Source organism: Sabethes cyaneus, chromosome 3, assembly GCF_943734655.1.
Source record: "Sabethes cyaneus chromosome 3, idSabCyanKW18_F2, whole genome shotgun sequence".
NCBI lineage: Eukaryota > Metazoa > Arthropoda > Insecta > Diptera > Culicidae > Sabethes > Sabethes cyaneus.
Genome location: NC_071355.1, coordinates 248,295,523 through 248,316,369, shown reverse-complemented (window position 1 = coordinate 248,316,369; position 20,847 = coordinate 248,295,523). Strand labels below are relative to the sequence as shown.

Genomic DNA, 20,847 nt, shown 5'->3' with positions numbered 1-20,847 from the left:
CCTGACCGGAAATTAACGTTCCCCAGATTCACTAAAAATTACAATTACAAATTACAATAATTACAAGCCGAACAATTGCAGCGTTTTCCGGCGGTTCTTCACGATTTAGGATGTTATTGTGACATTCACATTGGGAAGTAGGATGTAGGATTCAAAAGTGAACTAATGTCAAAGTGAAATCATGACACTTAGTATCCGCAAGGTTGGCAGTGGATGGCATAGAATAAGATTTGGCACAAGATGATCCGGCGAAACATATCATAGAACGTGATGAGACGATGACGTTCTAGAAGAAAGGTGAAGTTCGATTGGAGTGGGAGGAGGCTCGAGAAGACGAACGCTACAAAATACCCAAAATCTGGGAAAGATGATTAAAAACTATCGATATGGTTCTACGTTAAATATGGGGAAAGCCAATAGCCAACTCATCGATAAGGACCAAGTGCTTTATAACCCACAAATGATGAACTACGCTCAAGGAACCGCATTCCGCATTAGTCGAGATAGTCCTGTTGGAGACCGGCATTATGGATGAAACCGAATCACCGTTCAACAGTTGCGCTGTTGATTACATTTTCCATGCCTTTTTTCGAGAAAAGCATCTTGAACGGGATATAGAAGGCCGAATTGCTCGGTACATCTAAAGCTGCCAGAATACGATTTCCGATTGGAGTATAGAAGCGGATGTCAGATGAAACATGCGGATACGTTAAGTAGAAGTCCGGTGGGAGAGTGCTATCGATAGAAATTAACAGCAATGACTTTTGGCTCCACATCAAAGACAGGACCCGAAGCTTAGTGAAATGGTAAAGGCGGTTTGGCGGAGACGCCGACTAAGTAAAAGGAAGATGAGGGCATCTAGTTATTCTTGGGGTCCGAGTTCTGTGAAATTTGACCCTTTTATAGTGCAGTCAAAAGCGGTATTCTCTAGTAGATGCTCAATTATTCCTTACAATAAAACAGTTTCAAATTAACTTATTGCACCAGCACACGCGTATCACTGTCCCTGATCCGAAATTACCGTCTTCCAGATTCACTAAAAATCTGTTACAGTTATTAGTCACTGTAAGTTTGAGACTGCGCACTTACCAACTAAAAGTCCTGATCTTGCTACTTCATTAATGTATTTAGTGAAGGAAATCATTTTTTTTCACAGATCAATTGGGTAGAATTATGCTAACTACAAGTTTTGGCTAGATAGGATGTCATTTCAAAAAATCTATCTCGAAAAGTGGTCAGATATTTTTGGACCAATCGATCGACAAATTTTGGACGTGTCGACCCAAATAAAAACTACTGATACTTAAGTGTGCCACTGATGAGAAATAGAAAATAATAAAGCATTATCTAACTAGTGTTGGGTACTTACTACTGCTGCAGTCACTTCCAGTGAGTGGTTTGACGCAGAGTGCCAGCGAGTGACTGATGGGAAGAATCGAGCTAGAAGTCACATATTGGCTGCAACTACAGAGTAGAGAGAGATACCGAGATGCTAGAGCTGTCGAAAAGAGACTACAGCGTCGTAAGAAAGGCCAGCACTGGGACCGCGTTCTTGTGGAGGTGGAGAGTTGCTTTGAGAGGCACGATACGAGAGGCTTCTTTGACTACGATCAGCGGAATCAGGAACCGGATCGTGCCTAGTCCTGTTATGTGCACGACACGGAGGGGAACCTGATTACCGAAAGATAGGCGGTGGCTAGGCGTTGAAAACAACATTTCGATGCATTGTTGGATGGTGAACAAGACAACGGGAGAATTGAAAAACGGCAAAGCAGCTCCACGCATGCGCGCCGAACTTTTGAAACTCGGGAGCGAATGGCACTATTGTGCAATCCATCTCATATTCCCTATTTACAAAAAGGGCCATCGACTAGAACGCAGTCACTATTGAGACATAGGTATTACTCTTCCGCATCCTGTTTCTCAGACTGAGGCCGTTGCAGGAAACCTTTGTTGGCGAATACCAGTGCGGTTTTCGAGAGGGACGCTCCGCGACGGACGAAATGTTCACCTTGCAAGAGATCCTCGATAAATTCCGAGAATTCAACTTGCAGACTCTCCATTTGTTCATAGACCTCAACGCGGTGTACGATTCAGTTAAACGAAATGTGCTGTGGCTTTGCTTAAACAAGGGTTTCCAGGGGTAGCCCTTCGGGTGTTGGAACTGCCGTAGTGATAGATGCAAATACTTTTGAAGTAGCCGACGAATTAGTTTAGCTTGGTACGTTAGTGACATGTGACATCGGCGTGAGCTGTGAAATAAAAACGCGGATAGCGGCTGCCAATAGGCCCTTCTACGGATTACGTAGTCAGCTGAGGTCCCGTAGCCTACAACTCCGTACAAAACTCGCACTCTATAAGACGCTAATTCTCCCGGTGGTACTCTAAAGCCACGAAGCGTGGACGTTGAAAGAGAGTGAAAGAGAGCTCTTGGCGTTTTCGAGCATAAGATCCTGCGATCAATTCTTGGTGGAATAGTAGACGAAGGAGTGTGGCGCAGGCGCATGAACCATGAAATATGCCAGGTATACAAAGATACGGATATTGTGAAGCGACTAAAACGGAATACTACAATGGGTTAGCCACGTAGCAAGGTTGTCGGAAGAGAGACCAGCGTAAACAATATTTAGCACAGAACCAGACAGAGGCCGACGACTTCGAGGTAGACCCCGCACTCGCTGGATGAGCGCTGTTGACGAGGATGCTAGACCAGCGAGTGTTAGAGGAGCAGCCTGAGACCGAGAAATGTAGAGACGGCTCCTGAATTCGGCATGGATTCGATAAGCGGATTGTCGCCGAAAAAGTAAAGTAAGTAACCTCCGGGAAATTTCTAAAACCAAGTTTCAAGATTGTTTAAGTGTTTTTATTCAGAGCTTAAAAAAATTATTCCGATAATCCGTACAAGTATTTTAAATGTTCTTAAAAGGTCTAATCATCATTCGCGATCGTTTTAATCCGTTGGTAGATCCAGGAAAGCCATACCAAAACATAACATGGAGAATGTTTTGCCCTGTTCCTTCCCGATACAGCCCGTTCAGATTACTGCAACAGTAAAATGTGGATGAAATACAGAAGGATAATGCAACAATGCATCGGGCTTACCTATTGCCGCAGTTATTATACCACCAACATCCTCTATTATATTGTGCACAATTACCGTTTTTCCACCAATCATTGTCTTTATCAATAGTCGTAAACATGTTTCCCAAATGCAGGGCAAGTGAATCTCCTGCAGTTCCAGTGTAGTTTCCCAAACTGTTCAAATTATACTTCATCTCTGACCCCTCTACTATAAACCGGTCGTACTGCGCCGTCACAATTGTCCCATTAAAGTCCTCCAGTACAACATGCAGCTCGTGCCGTTTAACGTACGTCAGTTCATGTATTTTCCTCAATCCCAGCCAAAACTCTCCACGGAGATCCCCGAAGCCATCTTCGTATTCCTTCCAACCTCTAAAAAAATTAACCGAACCATCATATCGATTTTGGATGACCGTCCAACCGCCACGCTCGTATTGCTGCTCGCAATAAACTTCGAAGGCATCGGAAAATCCAGCCTGTGGCTGAATGCGATACAGTCCCGATTCGAGATCCGATATTTCCGCACACGTTTGTGGTAAATTTCTTGCCTCGTAAAGGGACGGCGATGGTAAAATTGTAACTCGAGTTTCAATTCGTTGTACAGTTTTCTCTAAACCCTCGATCTTGGAATTGAGCTCTTGCATACTAAAAATGGTGTAAAAAAATTTATTCTACAAAACTCAACGTTAGTTTTTACTTACTTTGACTTGATTGCGCTCAAATCAGGAATGGTCAGGAAGGAATCAGGAAACAATACCTTCGAATTAAATTCATTGCTTTGTGCAATGGTATTTTTGACTGTAACTGCGAGAGTAACTAGAACAGAAAGTAGCGCCAATTTCACAAACATGTTGGATTACTGATCGTTAAGCACTGAGATTGTATGAAATGTTCAAACTCTTAAATACTCCTAGCGGAAGCATTTTGAAAATGTGAACAACTTCGTGGAAAATAAGTTCACTCAGTTCACTGTGGCTTTTCAGTGAAATCACATCACTTAATAATGGAAATCCCGTAATGTTACGACATGCTGTAGTTAGATAATATTCATGCTTCGGGCAATATAGCGGGAGAAAACTCCGATTACAGGGTTGAGGGTGATTAAAAGTCTGAATTAATCTACCTGACCGTGCGACTTGGTCTCTTTTACTGCAACAATTTGGTTTTTTCTTAATTTCTCAGTACTTATATGAATAAATATATTTTATTTTATTATATGAACGTTATATGTGTTGACCACTTTCCATTATCGTTTAAAAATTCATTCGAATTTGAAGTGCAATGCAAGTTTACTGAAAAAAACTTAATTTGAATCTAAAGCTTTGGTTACGTTTAAATGTTTTCCCAGAACTATTATAAGACTTAGTAGGCTGGAAAATAAGTTGAAATAAAATATTTATTTCGCCGTTTTAGCTAAAAACATATTGCATAGGTGTTCTCTTTTCAATAGGTGTCATTTTTTGATATCAATTCTTTATATAAGATCTCCAACCCGACTGTTTTCTTCCAAAAATGGCATTATTGTTATACCGAGTCGAATGATACCTGACTGTTTTCGAAATTTGGATTTCATAGTGATTCCCATACCTTTATACTATATATTCGTATAGTAGAAAAGCGAAACATTGCATTGAACCTAATTGATAACCCGAGGTGTATGCTTTCTTCGCTAATCCAATTGGTGGCAAATTTCTTATCAACAACCGTATGCAACTTATGTGATATTTGACCACTGTGCAGCTACATTTTTATAGCTGCATATATAGCGGTGTTATCTGTAAATGGTAACTCTATTTCCAATTAGCATTGTATGCTCAATTATTTCTTACAATGAAACAGTCTTAAATCAACTTACTGTTGCAGCACACACGTTTCACTGTTCCTGGCCGGAAATTAACGTACCTTAGATTCACTAGAAAGATCTGTCACAAGCTGTAGCCGGGATCGAATTCTCAGAGGACTGGTTGGCTGTCCGTCCCACGAATTTATGAATTGGTTGCGCTGAAAGTGAACATGTACAAAACAATTATGTTTCGGATACATTAAATAAAATGACTGGCCGATAAACCAAAGTAACAGTCAGCCAAACTAAATTACAAGCCGAACAATTGCTGTATTCCTCCATCAGTTCTTCCCGGTGCAAGATGTTATTGTGACATGCGAACTGAAACAATTTCTCCAAAAATCTGGTTCATCGCTTGGGAAGACGGATACGGTGCAGAAGCTGTTAGAGCAGCTGCAATGGGTGAATAATGTTGAGTCGGTATCTCCTTCGAACAAGTGACAAAGTGAAAGTTAGAGATGTTAGTGAGCGCAAGGTGGTTGTGGATGGCGTAGAATGGCACAAGATCATCCGGCGATCCTGGGAATGCATATCATCGAACATGATAAGGTGATGATGAGTATCTAGAAGAAAGGTGAAATTCGTTTCAAGTCGGCTAAGGAGGCTCGAGAGACGAACGCCAGAAAATATCCAAAAGCTGGTAAAAATGGTTTAAAACTACTGAGACTGTTTTACGTTAAATATGGGAAAAGAGTCAGCCCATCGATAAGGACCCAGTGCTTTATAGACCGCAAAATATGGAGTACACTAAAGAAGCAGCGTACGTTGGTCGAGATAGTGGATGGCATTATCGATGAAACCGAATTTCCATTCAAACAGTCGCGCTGTTGAATAGATTTTCCATGTCGGATAAAGAAGTTTGTCATTCGGACTGATTGTTCGGGGTTTCGGGATAAGCATCTCGAACGGGAAATGGAAGACAGGATTCTTCGGTACATCTAAAGCTTCCAGAATATGATTTCCGATTGAAATATAGAAGCGGATGTCCTATGAAACATGCGGGTACGTTAAGTAAGCGATAGTGATGTATCAGTTGAAGAGATTGATGAGGCTATTAAGCTTGTTCCAGAGAACCTCTGCAATATCAACATCGATAATTTCTCCGTGAACGATGTCATGAACGCTTTAGATAAATTGAAGTCGTCTGCAAATCCCGGGCCGGATGGTATTCCCGCTCTCGTATTAAAAAAATGTGCAGGGACACTCGTGCATCCACTCCGCAAAATATTCAATCGATCTCTAGGTGAGGAAACGTTCCCAGCAATTTGGAAAAAGTCTTTCGTTTTTCCTGTGTATAAAAAAGGAAGCAAAAGTGATGTTGCAAATTACCGTGGAATCACTTCACTATGTGCAGGATCTAAAGTGTTTGAATTACTCATTAGTGAGGCATTACAGCGTAACGTTACATGCTATATTTCACCTGATCAGCATGGGTTCTATCCTGGTCGCTCCATCAATACAAGCTTGGTCGAATTCACCTCATTCTGTATCTAGCATATCGAAAACGGAGCCCAGGCGGATACTGTCTACACCGATATTAAAGCTGCGTTTGATCGCGTCTACCATCGTCTACTTTTAGCGAAGTTGAAACGTCTAGGAGCCTCCGTTTCATTCACGCGTTGGCTAGCATCGTTTCTCTCCAACCGCTTTCTATCGGTAAAACTGGGAAACTTCAGATCTCAGGAGTTCCTGATAAGCTCTGGCATGCCGCAAGGTAGCAATTTGGGACCACTGTTATTCTCGCTTTTCTTCAATGACGTCTGCTTAGCGCTACCGCCCGGATGTAGGATCATGTATGCAGACGATTTGAAAATCTTTTTCGTGGTACGGTCGAAGGAGGACTGCAAGCGACTTCAACAGTTGGTTGATTTGTTTTTTGAATGGTGTTCGTGCAACAACCTTACTATCAGCGTAGCAAAGTGTATAGTGATTACGTTTACCAGAAAAAATCACCTTTGGACTACTGCTACACTATTAATTGCCAGCCAATTCAGCGAGAAATAGTGGTGAAGGACCTTGGAGTTTTGTTGGACGCCGAACTGACTTTCCAGTGCCACTATAACCACATTATCGCAAAAGCGAACAAAAACCTGGGATTCATCATGCGGATAGGAAAGGATTTCCATGACCCTTACTGTTTGAGATCTCTCTACTACTCATTAGTGCGGTCTACCCTTGAAACAGCTGCAGTGGTTTGGAGCCCTTATATCGCAGCGTGGTCCATGAGGATTGAACCTGTGCAAAGAAGGTTCATCAGGTCTGCATTGCGGTTCCTTCCGTGGACGAACCCGCTTGAACTCCCATCGTATGAATGTCGTTGTAAACTATTAAGTATGGATACCTTGTGGAGAAGAAGAGACTGTATGCGTGCCGTATTTATTGCAAAATTACTTTATGGAGAAATAGACGCACCGAATATTCTGATGCAAGTAAATATAACCGCAGCTTCGAGGTCTCTACGGTCTAATAACTTTCTTCGCCTGGCATTCCACAGGACGGCTTACGGTCAAAATGAGCCAATTCGAGCAATGTGTAATATATTTAATGACGTGTATCATTTGTTTGACTTTTGTATTACTAGTAACTGTTTTAAGAATCGTGTTTATAATTTTTATTAATTTCGACTGATCTATGTTAATTGTTAAGCTTTGTTCATGTAGACCGTGTGTCAGATGACATAAATATACATAATGATAATGATAATGATAATGATAATGATAATGATAATGATAAAAGTGAAGCTGAATGAAACCACAAAGGCGCTGGGTAGGGACTAATTGTGCGATGAAAATCATCAGGTTAAAAAGGACATAAATCGTCAGGTTATAAAGAGACTTTCATGGTAGCTGAAGTCGGATTAAGGACATTCCAGCGAGCGACTAGATATGGACGACCTTTTGTGCGATTTACTTGGCGGACAGAAAAAAAATGCTGGTGCTCCGTTTCGGAATTGGACGAACTTGACGGAGACAACGACTAAATTAGAGGGCATCTGGTTATTCTGGGTGACCGAGTTCTGTGAAAATTGACCCTGTTATAACAGCCAACAGCAGTATTATCTATAAATAGTATCCCTATTTCCTATTGACATGAGCAACGGATGCTCAATTATTCCTAACAATAAAACAGTCTTATATTAGCTTATTGCACAAGCCCACGCGTTTTACTGTCCCTGATCCGAAATTACCGTCTCCCAGATTTACTAAATTTTTTTAAGGGTTACATTTATGTTGGAGGCTGGAGCAGAACTGAGAGCACGGCATTTTTTTGTATGTCAGAAGGCCACTGCGACAGTCTTAATGATCGTCTTTTGTGGCAGGCCCCGATTGCTGTACACAGTTTACGGACCGCTCATATCCATTGATGGAGTTGAGCGGGATAGTTGTAATCCTGTGCCCCAATTCGGTACTACATGGTTTATAAAGCTAATGACCGTTTTGGGATTTAGGCTCCATACCTGATATGGAGTAAGAAGGAAACTTCCTAAGAAGTTGTGCCTTGATAATGCAAGAGCTCCGCCATAGCAGAGCAGATGCGCTGAACTTTCAGGTTCAGAGTTATAAAAGCGGCAGGTGTCGGATGATACCTTGCCGATATTCTTTTTGAGCGATCTGTTTCAATCACCTCATATGGAACGTCCATATTGGGCCTGGATTTCATGCAGTCAGAGACTGAAGTTACTAAGGGTGTCAGATTGAACTCCCGAAGTATGCGAAGATGGCCGATTTGGTCACCTTCGAGAATAGTTTTACTCCTTTGCAACCGTAGTGCGCCGAGCTCTGCTTCCTTCTTCACATGAAGATGCAAAGGCAGTAAGCATAGCATTACCTCCATGGCTGCAGTAGGTGTTGTACGCATGGCACTAGTAACTGTAAGACAGGCCAGGCGCTGAACTTTGTTTAGTTTGGCTTGGGCTGTCACCTCATTCACCTTTGGCCACCATACGACTGCAGCATAGGTTATTCTAGGCCGTGCAATAGTAGTATATGACCAAAAGGCTAGTTGAGGTTTTAATCCCCAGGTTTTTCCAAACAGTGAGCTGCATGCCCAGATAGCCGCATAATCTAGGTGGGCAGCCCAGTTCAGTTTTTTATCGAGAATTATTCCGAGGTGTTTGATTTCATTACTGAAGCCCAGTCTGACACCATTCAGTATAGGGGGAGTAATGGTATGTTTCCTTCGCCTAGTGAATGGTATAACGAATGTTTTGGTGGGGTTAACATTAAGTCCCTCTTGTGAGCACCATAACATGGTGGTGTTTAGAGCTTCTTGCCAGCGACTTGACAATACTGCGTCAAACTTTCCTCTGACGATAAGTACAACGTCGTCGGCGTAGGCAATGGTCTCATAACCAAGCTGTGATAGCTTGTGAAGGAGTGCGTCGGCCACCAATGACCAGAGCCTGGGGGGAGAGAACTCTCCTGTGGACATCCTTTGATCACCGAAATCGTAACCGACGTATCTCCCAATGATGCTGTAATTTGTCTGCTCGAGAGCATTGCTTGAATCCAGCTCATTGTAGAGTGGTCGTTTCTCTTTTGACAGAGAGCCGTATTAATTGACGCGAAGGACGTGTTATCGAAAGCACCTTCAATATCAAGAAAAGCACAAAGTGCCGTCTCTTGATATTTGAGCGTTTTCTTAATTAACGTCACTAAGCAGTGCAGTGCGGTTTCTGTAGATTTACTGTGTTGGTATGCATGTTGATTTACATGTAAAGGAAAGTTTTTTAAAAACTCATTGCGGATATAGTTATCCGTGATTTTCTCCATCAGCATAAGAAGCGTTGAAGTCAGACTTATCGGTCTGAAATGGTCTGAAATAATCGGTCGGAGGCATGGTTTTGTCTTTTTTGCCAGCCTTAGGTATGAACACCACCCTTACTTTCCCAAATTCTCCGGGATATACCCCAAAGTGAAACTGGCTCGAAAGAGGTTGATGAGCTCGGACATTATAACACCGTCCACATTGCAGGTCACTAGCGGCAATATCCAGCTCAACTGGGTTTCCTCGGATTCCTGAATTGTTCTCTCTTTAGAGGATTAGCCTCGATGTCGAATGACCGTCTGATGGCAAACGATATGTCTGTGGTCTGATAAACTTGCTTCATCAGAGACATTATTATATATTTTACTGAATATACGTTATAGTTTTAATTCGTTTATTCGCGTTAGTTAATTAATCGATGTTCGGCTAATATCACACTAATATCTGTGACGTACCTCCAAAGGCAAAACAAACATCAACGTTTGACAAACGTTTCACAAAAACTGCTAGTTCATAATCTGAAAGTTTCATTATGACCAGTGGAGTAGAGAAAATTTTTTATGTTTTCATATACTATGTTCGTTAGTAAAATAACGGTTTTTGAAAATCGGGGTTTTCTTTAGCAGCAAAATGGCTTGAATGTTTGGCAATACACCAGCTACGGCTCTGGCGACCTCATCCAAAAGCTTGTTCAATTGTTTGTCGTTACGGATGACCAGCTGCAAATAATTGAATTCTAGTCGGCACTAACGCGTTCAATGTAATTTCCCCTGCGCATCGGTCTACCGAAAACTGAAGAACAACATGACTTGTAGTAACGACCAGATTATTATTATAGCCGCCATACGAAGCTCACAATATACAAAACCCTTGTTAAATGCGTAGTTCTTCATGGACTAAAAGTTGTGACGCTGCTCACCGAGGTCATACGCGCTCTTACCGTGTTTGAGCGGAAGGTGCTACGGACGATATTTGGCAGAATGCAAACTAAAAGCGGAGACAAATGAATCACGAGCTACAAGTACTGCTTGGAGAGATTCCCATCGTTCATCTGGCGAAAGTCGGTAGATAACGGTGGGCCGGACACGTCCTGAGGATGCCGGACGATAATGCGACCAAAGGGATTCTCTTCAACAACTCCACCGATGATGCCAGTAACAGAGGGGCTAACGTGCAAAATGGCTTGAACAGGTCGAAAGCGACTTGTGATTTCTGAGACGCCTGGAAAATTGGCGACTAGTGACCCAAGATCGAGCTGAATGCAGTCAACTATATGAAACGGCACGAGCAACTCCGGCTGTGTGCCGACGACGACGAGACATATTGAATGGAAATATTTTTTTCTGTTGAATGCACTTGTTTCGAAAATAGTTCGTAAATAAAGAATTTCTTGAAAAGCTCCTAGAACACGCCTGTAGCGTTTCTCTGAGCGTTTTAACGTTCGTCTGGCACGATAAAAAATTAATCAATGCGGGACACTCTCCGGGACGCTTGCTATTCCGGGACAACCCAAGCAACAAAGTGAGTTTTATTTTACTCTTATGGCGGGTTTCAAGGCCAATTTTGGTCTTAAATGCCATCATAAGAGTGTAACAAAACCCGAATTGTTACTTGGGAAGCTAACCAAATCTGAGGCAGTAATCAAAAGAGCAAAATCAAAGCAAAATGTGCTTGTCAAGCCTGATTAAATGTAAATTGAATTGATTCAAGACTAAAAAACTTGTTTATTAACTATTTGCATCAGTATTTTAAACGTTCTTAATAGGTCTAATCATCATGCGTGACCGTTTTAGTCCATACGATTCTCCACGAAAGGTAGACCAATGCATCAGGACGGATTTTCTTTCTTTTGACTGTGGTCCTCCATAATACAGCCCATTTAAATTGCTGCAATGGTAAAGATTAAAATAACTACCAATGGAACTAGCAACCGTGGGCAGGGCTTACCTAGTAACAAATTTGTTATACCACCAACCCCCTTGATATACATCCACACATTTAAAAGTGCAATCACCATTGAAGGAATCCATGGTCGAAAACATTATTCCCGTTTGATTGGTAGACAGTGAATCTCCTGCACTTCCAGAGTAGTCTCCCAAACTGCTCAGAGCATATTTCGTGCTTGCCCCTCCTACTATAAACCGGTTATACCGTGCCGTTTTAACCGTAAGTTCAAAGTCCTCCACTATAATAAGCAGCTCGTGGGGTTTAACGCTGGTAAGTTCGTGAATTTTCGCCAATCCTAACCAAAACTCTCCGAGAAGATTTCCAAAGCCCCCTTCGTACTCCTTCCAGTTTCTAAAAAAATTAACAGACTCTCCATATCGATTCTGGATCACCAACCAACCGCCCCCGTTGTATTGCTGATCGCAATAAGCTTCGAATGCATCGGAATTCCCCGTCTGTGGCTGAATACGGTACACTCCTGATCGACGATCCGATATTTCCGCACACGTTTTTGGCAAAATTTTCGTCTCAGACAGCTTATTTATTTCCTTTTCCAGAGTACTAACTCGCTCATCTTGTTTTGTAACAAGAGTCTCTATTCCTGCTACAGTTTTCTTTAAATTGTCGATATCAGAATTAAGTTGTTGCATTCTAAAAATGGAGTAGAAAAAGGTTATTCTCCAAAATTCAACGGCAATTCTTGCTTGCTTACTTACTTGCAATTAATGGCATCTAAACTAGCAACGATTAGTTCGTATCCAAACGGTGCATTTGAAACAGTTTCATTGCTTTCTGCCGTGGAAGTATTGATTATTGCGGCGACAACAACTAGAACTGAAATCAGCACGAATTTTACAACCATGTTGGATAGTTGATCGTTGAGCACTGAAATTGCATCAAACATTCAAGCTCTTAAATACTATGTTCATGTCTCGTACAATCGGCCTCTGTGAGAATGGACCAAAGCATAGCAGAATTTTGCAAATGTAAACAACTGCTTGCAAAGTACGTCAGTTCACAATGGCTTTTCTGTTAAATCACATACGCTTAATACGGAAGTCCCGAAATGTTACGACATGCTCCGTTGCTGGACTGATTGATGCCTTTTCGCTCACGATGAAGTGAAAATTCTGATTACTGCGTTGATGTAGACGTAGACTAAAATATTGAATTAATCTACCCAACCGAGTGATCTGCCCTTTCTGTTGCAATAATTATTATTTTCTATACTTCTATAGACTTATAAGAATAATATATCTATATTCATACGCACACGCCAGCGCAACCAGAGAAAATGCTCGGTTTGTGAAACTGACTCCTTCCGAAAATTCGGCTTTAATAACGATTCCTATACTGATATACTTATATATTCATGTGATAGAAAGAGGAAAAATTTGCATTGAACCAGTCTAATTGATAAGCCGATGTTCATTCTTTCTTCGTTGACCAAATTGGTGCCAATTTCTTATCAACTTATTAGTCATTGTAACTTCGGAGATATTTAAAAAAGAATTAATATGGCACAACTGAACCAAGCAATTAATTGGTCTATAAACAGAAATATAAACATCGTTAGATTGATAGAGTGCCAACTATCTGAAAAAGTCTGTAAAATTTGGTAGGATCAGGGAATTTGAAATGACCTAGAAAAGCCTGGAATTAATTTTCGTCTACGTTCCCGTCCCAGGGACTAAAACATAGTGTTAGAACCAACTCTGATATCAATTACATTCAAACTTTTACTGTGCAACAATATTTATTGTTTGTCTTTTCATTATTGACAAAAGATAATGGAAGAAAGTAACTATTTGTCACTATTTTTTGACGTAGAGCCACGTCTTACTACAGGAGGTCATTCTAAAATTCACCTACAATGATTTGGAACGCTAATAACTCAACCAGTTCTGAACGGTTTTGATGGTTTTGAGGAAGAGGCACAATTTGTGTCTCAAAATAGCCCAACCCATGTTGCTACGTTAATAAGCGGGTTGTGCAGACTCCTTTTGTCCAGCGCCTCTGTGGTTCATAGGTACTCGGGTACCAACGAGCCACATGCCCTGGCGGGTGTTGTGGGTTCAAATCCGGTTATAATCTCAAATTATAGCTTGGTTCGACCCATACACCTTCCAGCATTGGACAAAAGGTAGGAGTCACAGCGACAACATGTTAAGCGTAGCTACCTCTTAACCCCCCCCCTTCCTTTCCACTCTTTCCCCTCCATTCCCAAATAAAAAATCCTTCTTCATTACTTTCCCTTACCGTCCCTTCATCAATTGTAGAACCATCGTTTCAAAAAATATGTTTCGTATTTTGATTTTTTCTGTTGTACGGATAAATTGTTACAGTCATGTGGGAGTTACTTCCCTTTCCTGTCAGCAGCCTCCTGTCATCAGCTCCCTCTTTTGTCCCACCGTCACTTAAAGAAGAACCGTCCAAACATTTCGGAGTCTTCCTCCTGTTACTGCCCCCTCTTTTGTCAGCCCCTTCAATTCTGATTCCCTTATATCAAGGAACATGTATGAAAGTTTGATAAAGAATGGTCAAGGCGTTTTGGAGTTATCGTCCCCCCCCTATTAGTCCCATCCCCCTTTGTCAACCCCCGGTGCTGATTCCCTGATGTCAAAGAACATATGTGCCAAGTTGGAAAAAGAATGGTCAAGGCGTTTCGGAGTTATGCCTCCTTCCCCCTATTAAGGACCCTCTCCCCCTAACAGGGAACCTCCCTCCTTCGTTTTTGTTAACCTTCCAGTGCTGATTCTCTTATATCAAGGAACATGTGTGCCAAGTTTGGTGAAGATCGGTCAATGCGTTCTGGAGTTATGGTGGAACATACAAACATACAAACAAACATAGTCATGCTCACTTTTATATACATAGATTATCGCCTTACTTTCCAGGCACAACGACAATTAGACAACTTCACTTACTTTACTTTTTTGGCGATAATCTGCTTATCGAATCGAGATTCGAGATTCAACAGCGTTCATCCAACGGGTACGAATTCTGCCTCGAAGCTATCCACCCCTGTCAGGTTCTCCGATGAATATGGTTTGCTCTGGCCTCTCATTCGGTATCGTTATTACATGACCAACCCATTGTAGCCTGCTGTGCTTTAGTAGCCTCACAATATCCGCATGTTTGTATACATGTAATAAGTATATATGTGAGTCATGCGCCTGCACCACACTTTTAATATGCCGCCAAAAATTGATCGCAAGATCTTACGCTCAAAAACGCCAAGCGCTCGTCGGTTGCTCTCTGTCAACGTCCAGGTTTCGTGATCGTAGAGTACCACCTAAGGTACTTCAAAAGTATTTTCATCTATCACAATGCAGTTCCAACACCCGAAAGGCCACCACTTCTTTGCATGTCAGCCCTTCGAATAACACCTAGCAATACAATGTTGAACAGTAAATTCGATAGCCCAGTCACCTTGCTTCAAACCATCTAACGTCACAAACGAGGCCGTTATCTCACCCGCTATCCTGACACTTGATTTTGAGCCACGTGCTAGCCGTGGCACGTATACGCCTAATCAGTTTTGTTGCAACCATGTTATCATTTAACTGAATCGTACGCCGCCTTGAAGTCTACAAACGAATGGAGAGTCTGCAAGTTGAATTCCGAGAATTTATTGAGGATTTGTCGCAAGGTGAACATTTAACCGGTCGTGGAGCGTTCCTCTCAAAAACCGCACTGGTATTCGCCAACAAATGTTTGTCTGCAACGGTTTGAGATCAGGATACGGGAGATACTTGATTGCTTACTTGATGCTCAAATTGTAGGATGGAATTCGAGCTGATAATACTCGAACTTGGTATCAACTACATGTCAAATAAGAAAACTTGGTATCAACATTCACGGAAAGAACTGTACCAACATTCGTAGTTCTACGCCACTATGGGCTAGAAATTAAAATTTCGGGACGAATATATTTGCGGTTAAACGGCATGTCTCAGCTCAATGTGGTCTTCGGCAACTTTTTTAATGAAAAAATGATGCATCTTTTGAAGGGGTCGTCCAATATTTAGGTGTTACTTTAACAACAATTTTAGCAATAGCTTTTTGAGTAATTTTTTTTCACATTTTTCACCTTTTTTTCAAAATATTAAAGATAAACCAATTTCAAGTATTTTTTCTGAAGCTATCAAACTTCTACCCTTTACCCATTTTCAGCAATAGACCTTTGTAAAAGGTAGAAGTTTGATATCTTCAGAAAAAATACTTGAAATTGGTTTATCTTTAATATTTTGAAACCAAAAAGGTGAAAAAAAGTTTACTCAAAAAGTTATTACTTAAATTGTTGTTTATGTAACGCTTAAATATTGGACGACCCCTTCAAAATATGCATAAATTTTTATTCAAAAAGTTGCCGAAAACCACATTGAGCTGGCCCATTATCCTACGCCAAGCCTGTGTTTGTATCCCGAGACTCAGGCTATTTTCCTACTCTAAAAAATAAAGGTTATCTTGATTTTCCTACCTGTTTTGAATATGATGAAGAGAATCTGTAGATCACTCGGAGTTGCTGCTTGAAATTTTGAGCTTTGTGATTCAAACTTCACCTGGAAGTTGGATAGTTCGTGCACACGGCTCAACGGATATTTGATCCGAACGAGTAAGGCCGTAACCTCTCTAAGTTGACTGAAATTTTTGGAGTGTCTTACTGTTATACGAAATCTAAAATTAAAGAAAAGAAAACTTTTTCCCATTAAATTCCACTAGGTATTAATTCCCGATCAGACAAACATAGCAAAATTGTAACAAATCATGATATTTTGTAATGACGGTATTTCTAACATGATTTGCTATAATTTTGGTCTCGTTAGTAGTTAAAATATCAAAAATTCTATGAGAACTTCTTAGCAGCAGTTGCAAAAATGTAACAAAATTTGTTATGTTTTGAACAAAATTATATCAAAATTTGTTATGATATTTGTAACAGGTTTTGTTATAATTTTGTTAAAATATAGCAAAAACTTCTTTGCCTTTATCTGCTATATCGACATTTTATTTCGACAAAATTGCCAAAAAGTGATCTGAAAACACGGCAGAAGGAAATCAAAAATAGGCAATTTGTAACCACTAATTTGTGGAATCGATGTTTGCTCAGAATATGAGCTCCAAAGAATCCTGCAAAGTTCTGCGAGTGGTTTAAAGCTATTTTTGGTTGGTTATTTCAAATTTGTTATAAGTTCACACATGTTTGATATATTAAACGATCGACCATTTTGGTACTGGAACGAACTAATTTTATTCAGAGCTGAAAAAATTTGCCAATAAGTATTTCAAATGTTCTTAGCCGGTCTAATCATCATTCGTGACCGTTTTAATCCGTTGGTAGATCCAGGAAAGCTATACCAAAACATAACATGGAGAGTGCTTTGTTTAGATCCTTCCCGATACAGCCCGTTCAAATTACTGCAACAGTAAAATCTAGATGAAATACGAAAGGATAATGTAACAATGCACCGGGTTTACCTATTGCCGCAATTATTATACCACCAACATCCTTTATTGTATTGTGCACAACTGCCACCACTCCACCAATCATTGTCGTTATCAACAGTCGTAAACTTGATTCCCAAATTGCCGCTAAGTGAATTTCCTGCAGTTCCAGTGTAGTTTCCCAAACTGTTCAAAACATATTTCGTCTCTGACCCGTCTACTATAAACCGGTCGTACTGCGCCGTTACAATTGTCCCATTGAAGTCCTCCAGTACAACATGCAACTCGTGCCGTTTAACGTACGTTAGTTCATGTATCTTCTTCAATCCCAACCAAAACTCTCCACGAAGATCCCCGAAGCCATCTTCGTATTCCTTCCAACCTCTAAAGAAATTAATCGAGCCATCATATCGATTTTGGATGACCGTCCAACCGCCGCCCTCGTATTGCTGCTCGCAATAAACGTCAAAGGCATCGGAAAATCCGGTCTGTGGCTGAATGCGGTACAGCCCTGATCGACGGTCCGATATTTCCGCGCACGTTTGTGGCCAATTTCTCGCTTCGGGTAGTAAAAACTTAGTTATTTGCTTTTCCAGAGCACTAACGTGCTGCACTTGTTTTGCCACGAGAGTTTCAATTCTTTCGGCAGCTCTCCTTAAACTCTCGACATTAGAAGTAAATCCTTGTGGGCGAAAATTGCTTTGTGTCCTGCTAAAATGATAAATTGAAAAATGTAGTTCTGTAAAATTCAGTGGCAATTTTTACTTACTTGGAAATAACTGCATCCAATTGACCAACAATTGGATTGAACTGAAAGGATGGAGTCGAAATATTTTCATTGCTTTTTGCAGTGGGATCGTTAACTATAGTACCGATAGGAACTAGAACAGAAAGCAGCATTAATTTTACTTCCATGTTGGATCGTTGATCGTTAAACACTGTTGTTGAATCAAATGTTTCACCGTTTAACCACTTCGTCTGTGAATCGTGCACCTGTCTTCTATGAGAATCGATCAAATTTCGTTGCAGAGTTGTATTTTGAGAATGCAAAATGATGTTTGTAATCGAATACGCAGCACTTAAATTTTAACGAATAATAGTTGTATATGGAACGACCAAAACGGAGTGCGGGTTCGTAGCCGGGATGAGCTCAAGCTTAGGTTACTGGTTACTGTTCAGGTCGGCTGTTGATATCTCGGCAAAATTTTGCCGAGCTCGGTGCTTTTATTTAACTAAGTGTGTATAGCAGGTGGAGACTAATTTTTTTTCGGTCCATAAAACTTAATCACAATGTTTTAATTATTTGTGTTATACATCTTTGGAAAGGTATTTCTATTGTTTATATGGGAAAAATTGCAAAACACTTGATTTGAAAAAATAAGGTAATCATGATCATTTCTTTGATTTTTTTTCCACATTTTTTACATGAAAATAATAACGCATAAATTGGTCTTCGAGAGACAGTCGATAATTATTATTTAATGAAAATAGGGCTTGAAGCATAACTCTTAAACTACTCTTTTATTTTCTATAAAATTCGTAAAAAAATTAGTGATAGCTTTCATTTGGTACTAAGATCGTTGAAATCGGTTGTGTGGTTCCGGAGAAAATCATGGCATGTGGTTGACACATTTTTGCTTATAACTTTCAAACGAACCGTCGGATTAGGCACTAATAGCTTTCAAACGAAATATAGCGAACAAATCGGTTCAGCCATCTCTGAGAAACAGGTGATAGAAAATAAGCGTCATACACATACACATACACATACACACAGACATTGCTCAGTTCGTCGAGCTCTATCGATTGGTGTATAAGCCTTGGCCCTGCAGGACATTGGATCTGTTTCATGTTTTTCGATCAATTTCTAAAGTTTTGTTATAGTATAACAAAGGTAAAAAGTTTTTAGTGATCTTTCCAAGGATCCACTTTATGCAAGAACACCCTGTAGTAAAACGTAGTATTACCACGTCAGAAGTTTTTTAAGATTTTATGAAAAATAGCGCCGGTGACCAACTTTACAAATTGCGTCGTTTTCAAGAATGCTCCGCACTGGTGACGCGCATGTTGTCACGTTTAGTTTGAATGCATAAAGTAATGCAGTTGTTAATGCTGCGCAAGCATAAACACGATCTCAGGTTTACTATGGATCTATAGATTATCATCATACTACATTACTGAACGAATAATGCGAACGAATGAAATAATTTATTCTGCAGTTAATCTTGAAGCAAGTTTATTGTACATTTCCTTCTGGCTGGTTGGCTGGACTACAACAATTCGATTAACGTCAGGTTTGGTTTAACATTTTTCTAAATTTGGGCAAAAGTGTTAGTGAAATCGATATTAAATTTAAATAAAAATATGCTACGCATGGCTGTACTTTGATTGAAATTCAGACTGAAAAAGGCTCCAATTTTGCCTATCGTGGGATAGGAATTAATCAGTGATTTCGGTTCGAGTTTTTCTTAAACTTCTTGCTTGACAAAAAAACACATCGATCGTTACCGTTACTTGAAGAGCGAAAACCGAAGATTTATAATGAATTTTCAGATAGCAAATTCGTATTTTAATTAGAAACGAAATAGTTTCGCACTGAGTGGTTGAGCGAATAAACAATATGTGTTTGTTCAGTTGTAAACAGCTTCCAATAAACGTATTTGATACTTTACATCACAAAACGGCCGCAAAATTCTTTTTCCAACCACACAATTTTTAAAACATGCTAATCAACACCTTCGACACGTTTTCATTTCAGCTCGGTCTGCGCGACAACGACCTGTTGGAACTTCCGCGTGAAATCGGCGAACTCACGCGCATCCGCGAGTTGCACATCCAGAACAATCGGTTGACGGTGCTGCCGCCGGAAATCGCCAACCTGGACCTGTTGAGCCAAAAGTCGGTACTGAAGATGGAGGAAAACCCCTGGGTAACGGCCATCGCCGAACAGTATCTGATCGGAATCAGCCACGTCCTGGAGTACATTAAAACCGAAGCGTACAGAATGTGAGTAGACCGAACTAAAAACCAGTTGAAGATTTGTTCGTAATTTTGTCTATTGACTTTTTCGTGTATTTTTAGCTTGTATAACCGACATGTTTCGGCTGGTAAATCGGGCAATGTGCCTCCCAAAGTAGATAAGAGCAAGAAAGCTTCTCGGGCTCGTTCGTAAAAAAGATGATAATCAGATCAGTTCATTAGTTGTCTTCCTGTGCATTATTTTTGTACACCATTTTTGAGAAAGTTACACTTTCTACTAACGTATTTAACTTTACTAGAGCCAAAATCAACAACTGACTTAGTAGATGTGCCACCGCCTTATAGCCTGTATTCGGAGGAGCAAAACGTTTTAACATTTGAATAATATATATTTTTGCAACTAATATACCTAATAGAATAAATAATCAAGCCAGCAGCAGCAGCAACAACAAGCAAAATGGCTTTCATCTTTCGGCGAAGTTTTAGGCGATAGCTGTACCAACAACATCATCGTCGAGTCGGATAGTAGTTTCGTTCCAATTAATTTGCCTTGCCATCAATTGAGTCGAAAGTTCCGGTTCCGGTTCTGCGCAGATGGACCAACAACTTTCCCCCCGGGGGCAACTTGTTCACATTTCCACTCGAAGATTCGATTTATTATATTTTCCTCGCAATTTGCTTGTGGCTCATGTTAATGGGGAAAAGTTTTTCGCTCTCGCTTCCGCCTGGCTGTGCTGTGTAGAGTTATGTTTTTTTTCGTTTGTAAAATCTTTCAGTTTCTG

The 20,847-nt window shown here is 40.5% G+C and overlaps 3 protein-coding genes across 4 annotated transcripts in view; 1 reads left to right on the top strand and 2 right to left on the bottom strand.

The window, feature by feature from the left end:
• Positions 1 to 20,512, top strand: part of LOC128739249 (ras suppressor protein 1) — a 28,421-nt gene extending 7,909 nt beyond the window's left edge. Inside the window, exons 5-6 of the mRNA XM_053834722.1 lie at positions 19,845 to 20,092; positions 20,168 to 20,512. Of these exons, the coding sequence (XP_053690697.1) occupies positions 19,845 to 20,092; positions 20,168 to 20,258 (339 nt within the window). The 3' untranslated portion in view covers positions 20,259 to 20,512. The remainder of the gene's footprint in view (positions 1 to 19,844; positions 20,093 to 20,167) is intronic.
• Positions 2,866 to 4,038, bottom strand: LOC128739248 (fibrinogen C domain-containing protein 1-like). The gene is made up of 3 exons (XM_053834721.1): positions 3,783 to 4,038; positions 3,103 to 3,726; positions 2,866 to 3,042 (listed from the first exon to the last, which is right to left on the bottom strand). The coding sequence occupies exons 1-3, from the start codon at positions 3,929 to 3,931 to the stop codon at positions 2,910 to 2,912; spliced, it is 906 nt and encodes a 301-aa protein (XP_053690696.1). The 5' UTR covers positions 3,932 to 4,038; the 3' UTR covers positions 2,866 to 2,909.
• LOC128739247 (fibrinogen C domain-containing protein 1-like) lies at positions 16,874 to 18,011 on the bottom strand. Of its 2 annotated transcripts, none has more exons than XM_053834718.1 (3): positions 17,856 to 18,011; positions 17,120 to 17,797; positions 16,874 to 17,074 (listed from the first exon to the last, which is right to left on the bottom strand). In XM_053834718.1, exons 1-3 carry the CDS (start codon positions 17,999 to 18,001, stop codon positions 16,927 to 16,929), a joined length of 972 nt encoding a protein of 323 aa, XP_053690693.1. In that variant the 5' UTR covers positions 18,002 to 18,011; the 3' UTR covers positions 16,874 to 16,926. The 2 variants fall into 2 exon arrangements, with proteins under 2 accessions (XP_053690693.1, XP_053690694.1); XM_053834719.1 differs by having other exon boundaries at positions 16,874 to 17,059.
• Positions 20,513 to 20,847: the final 335 nt, after the last annotated feature.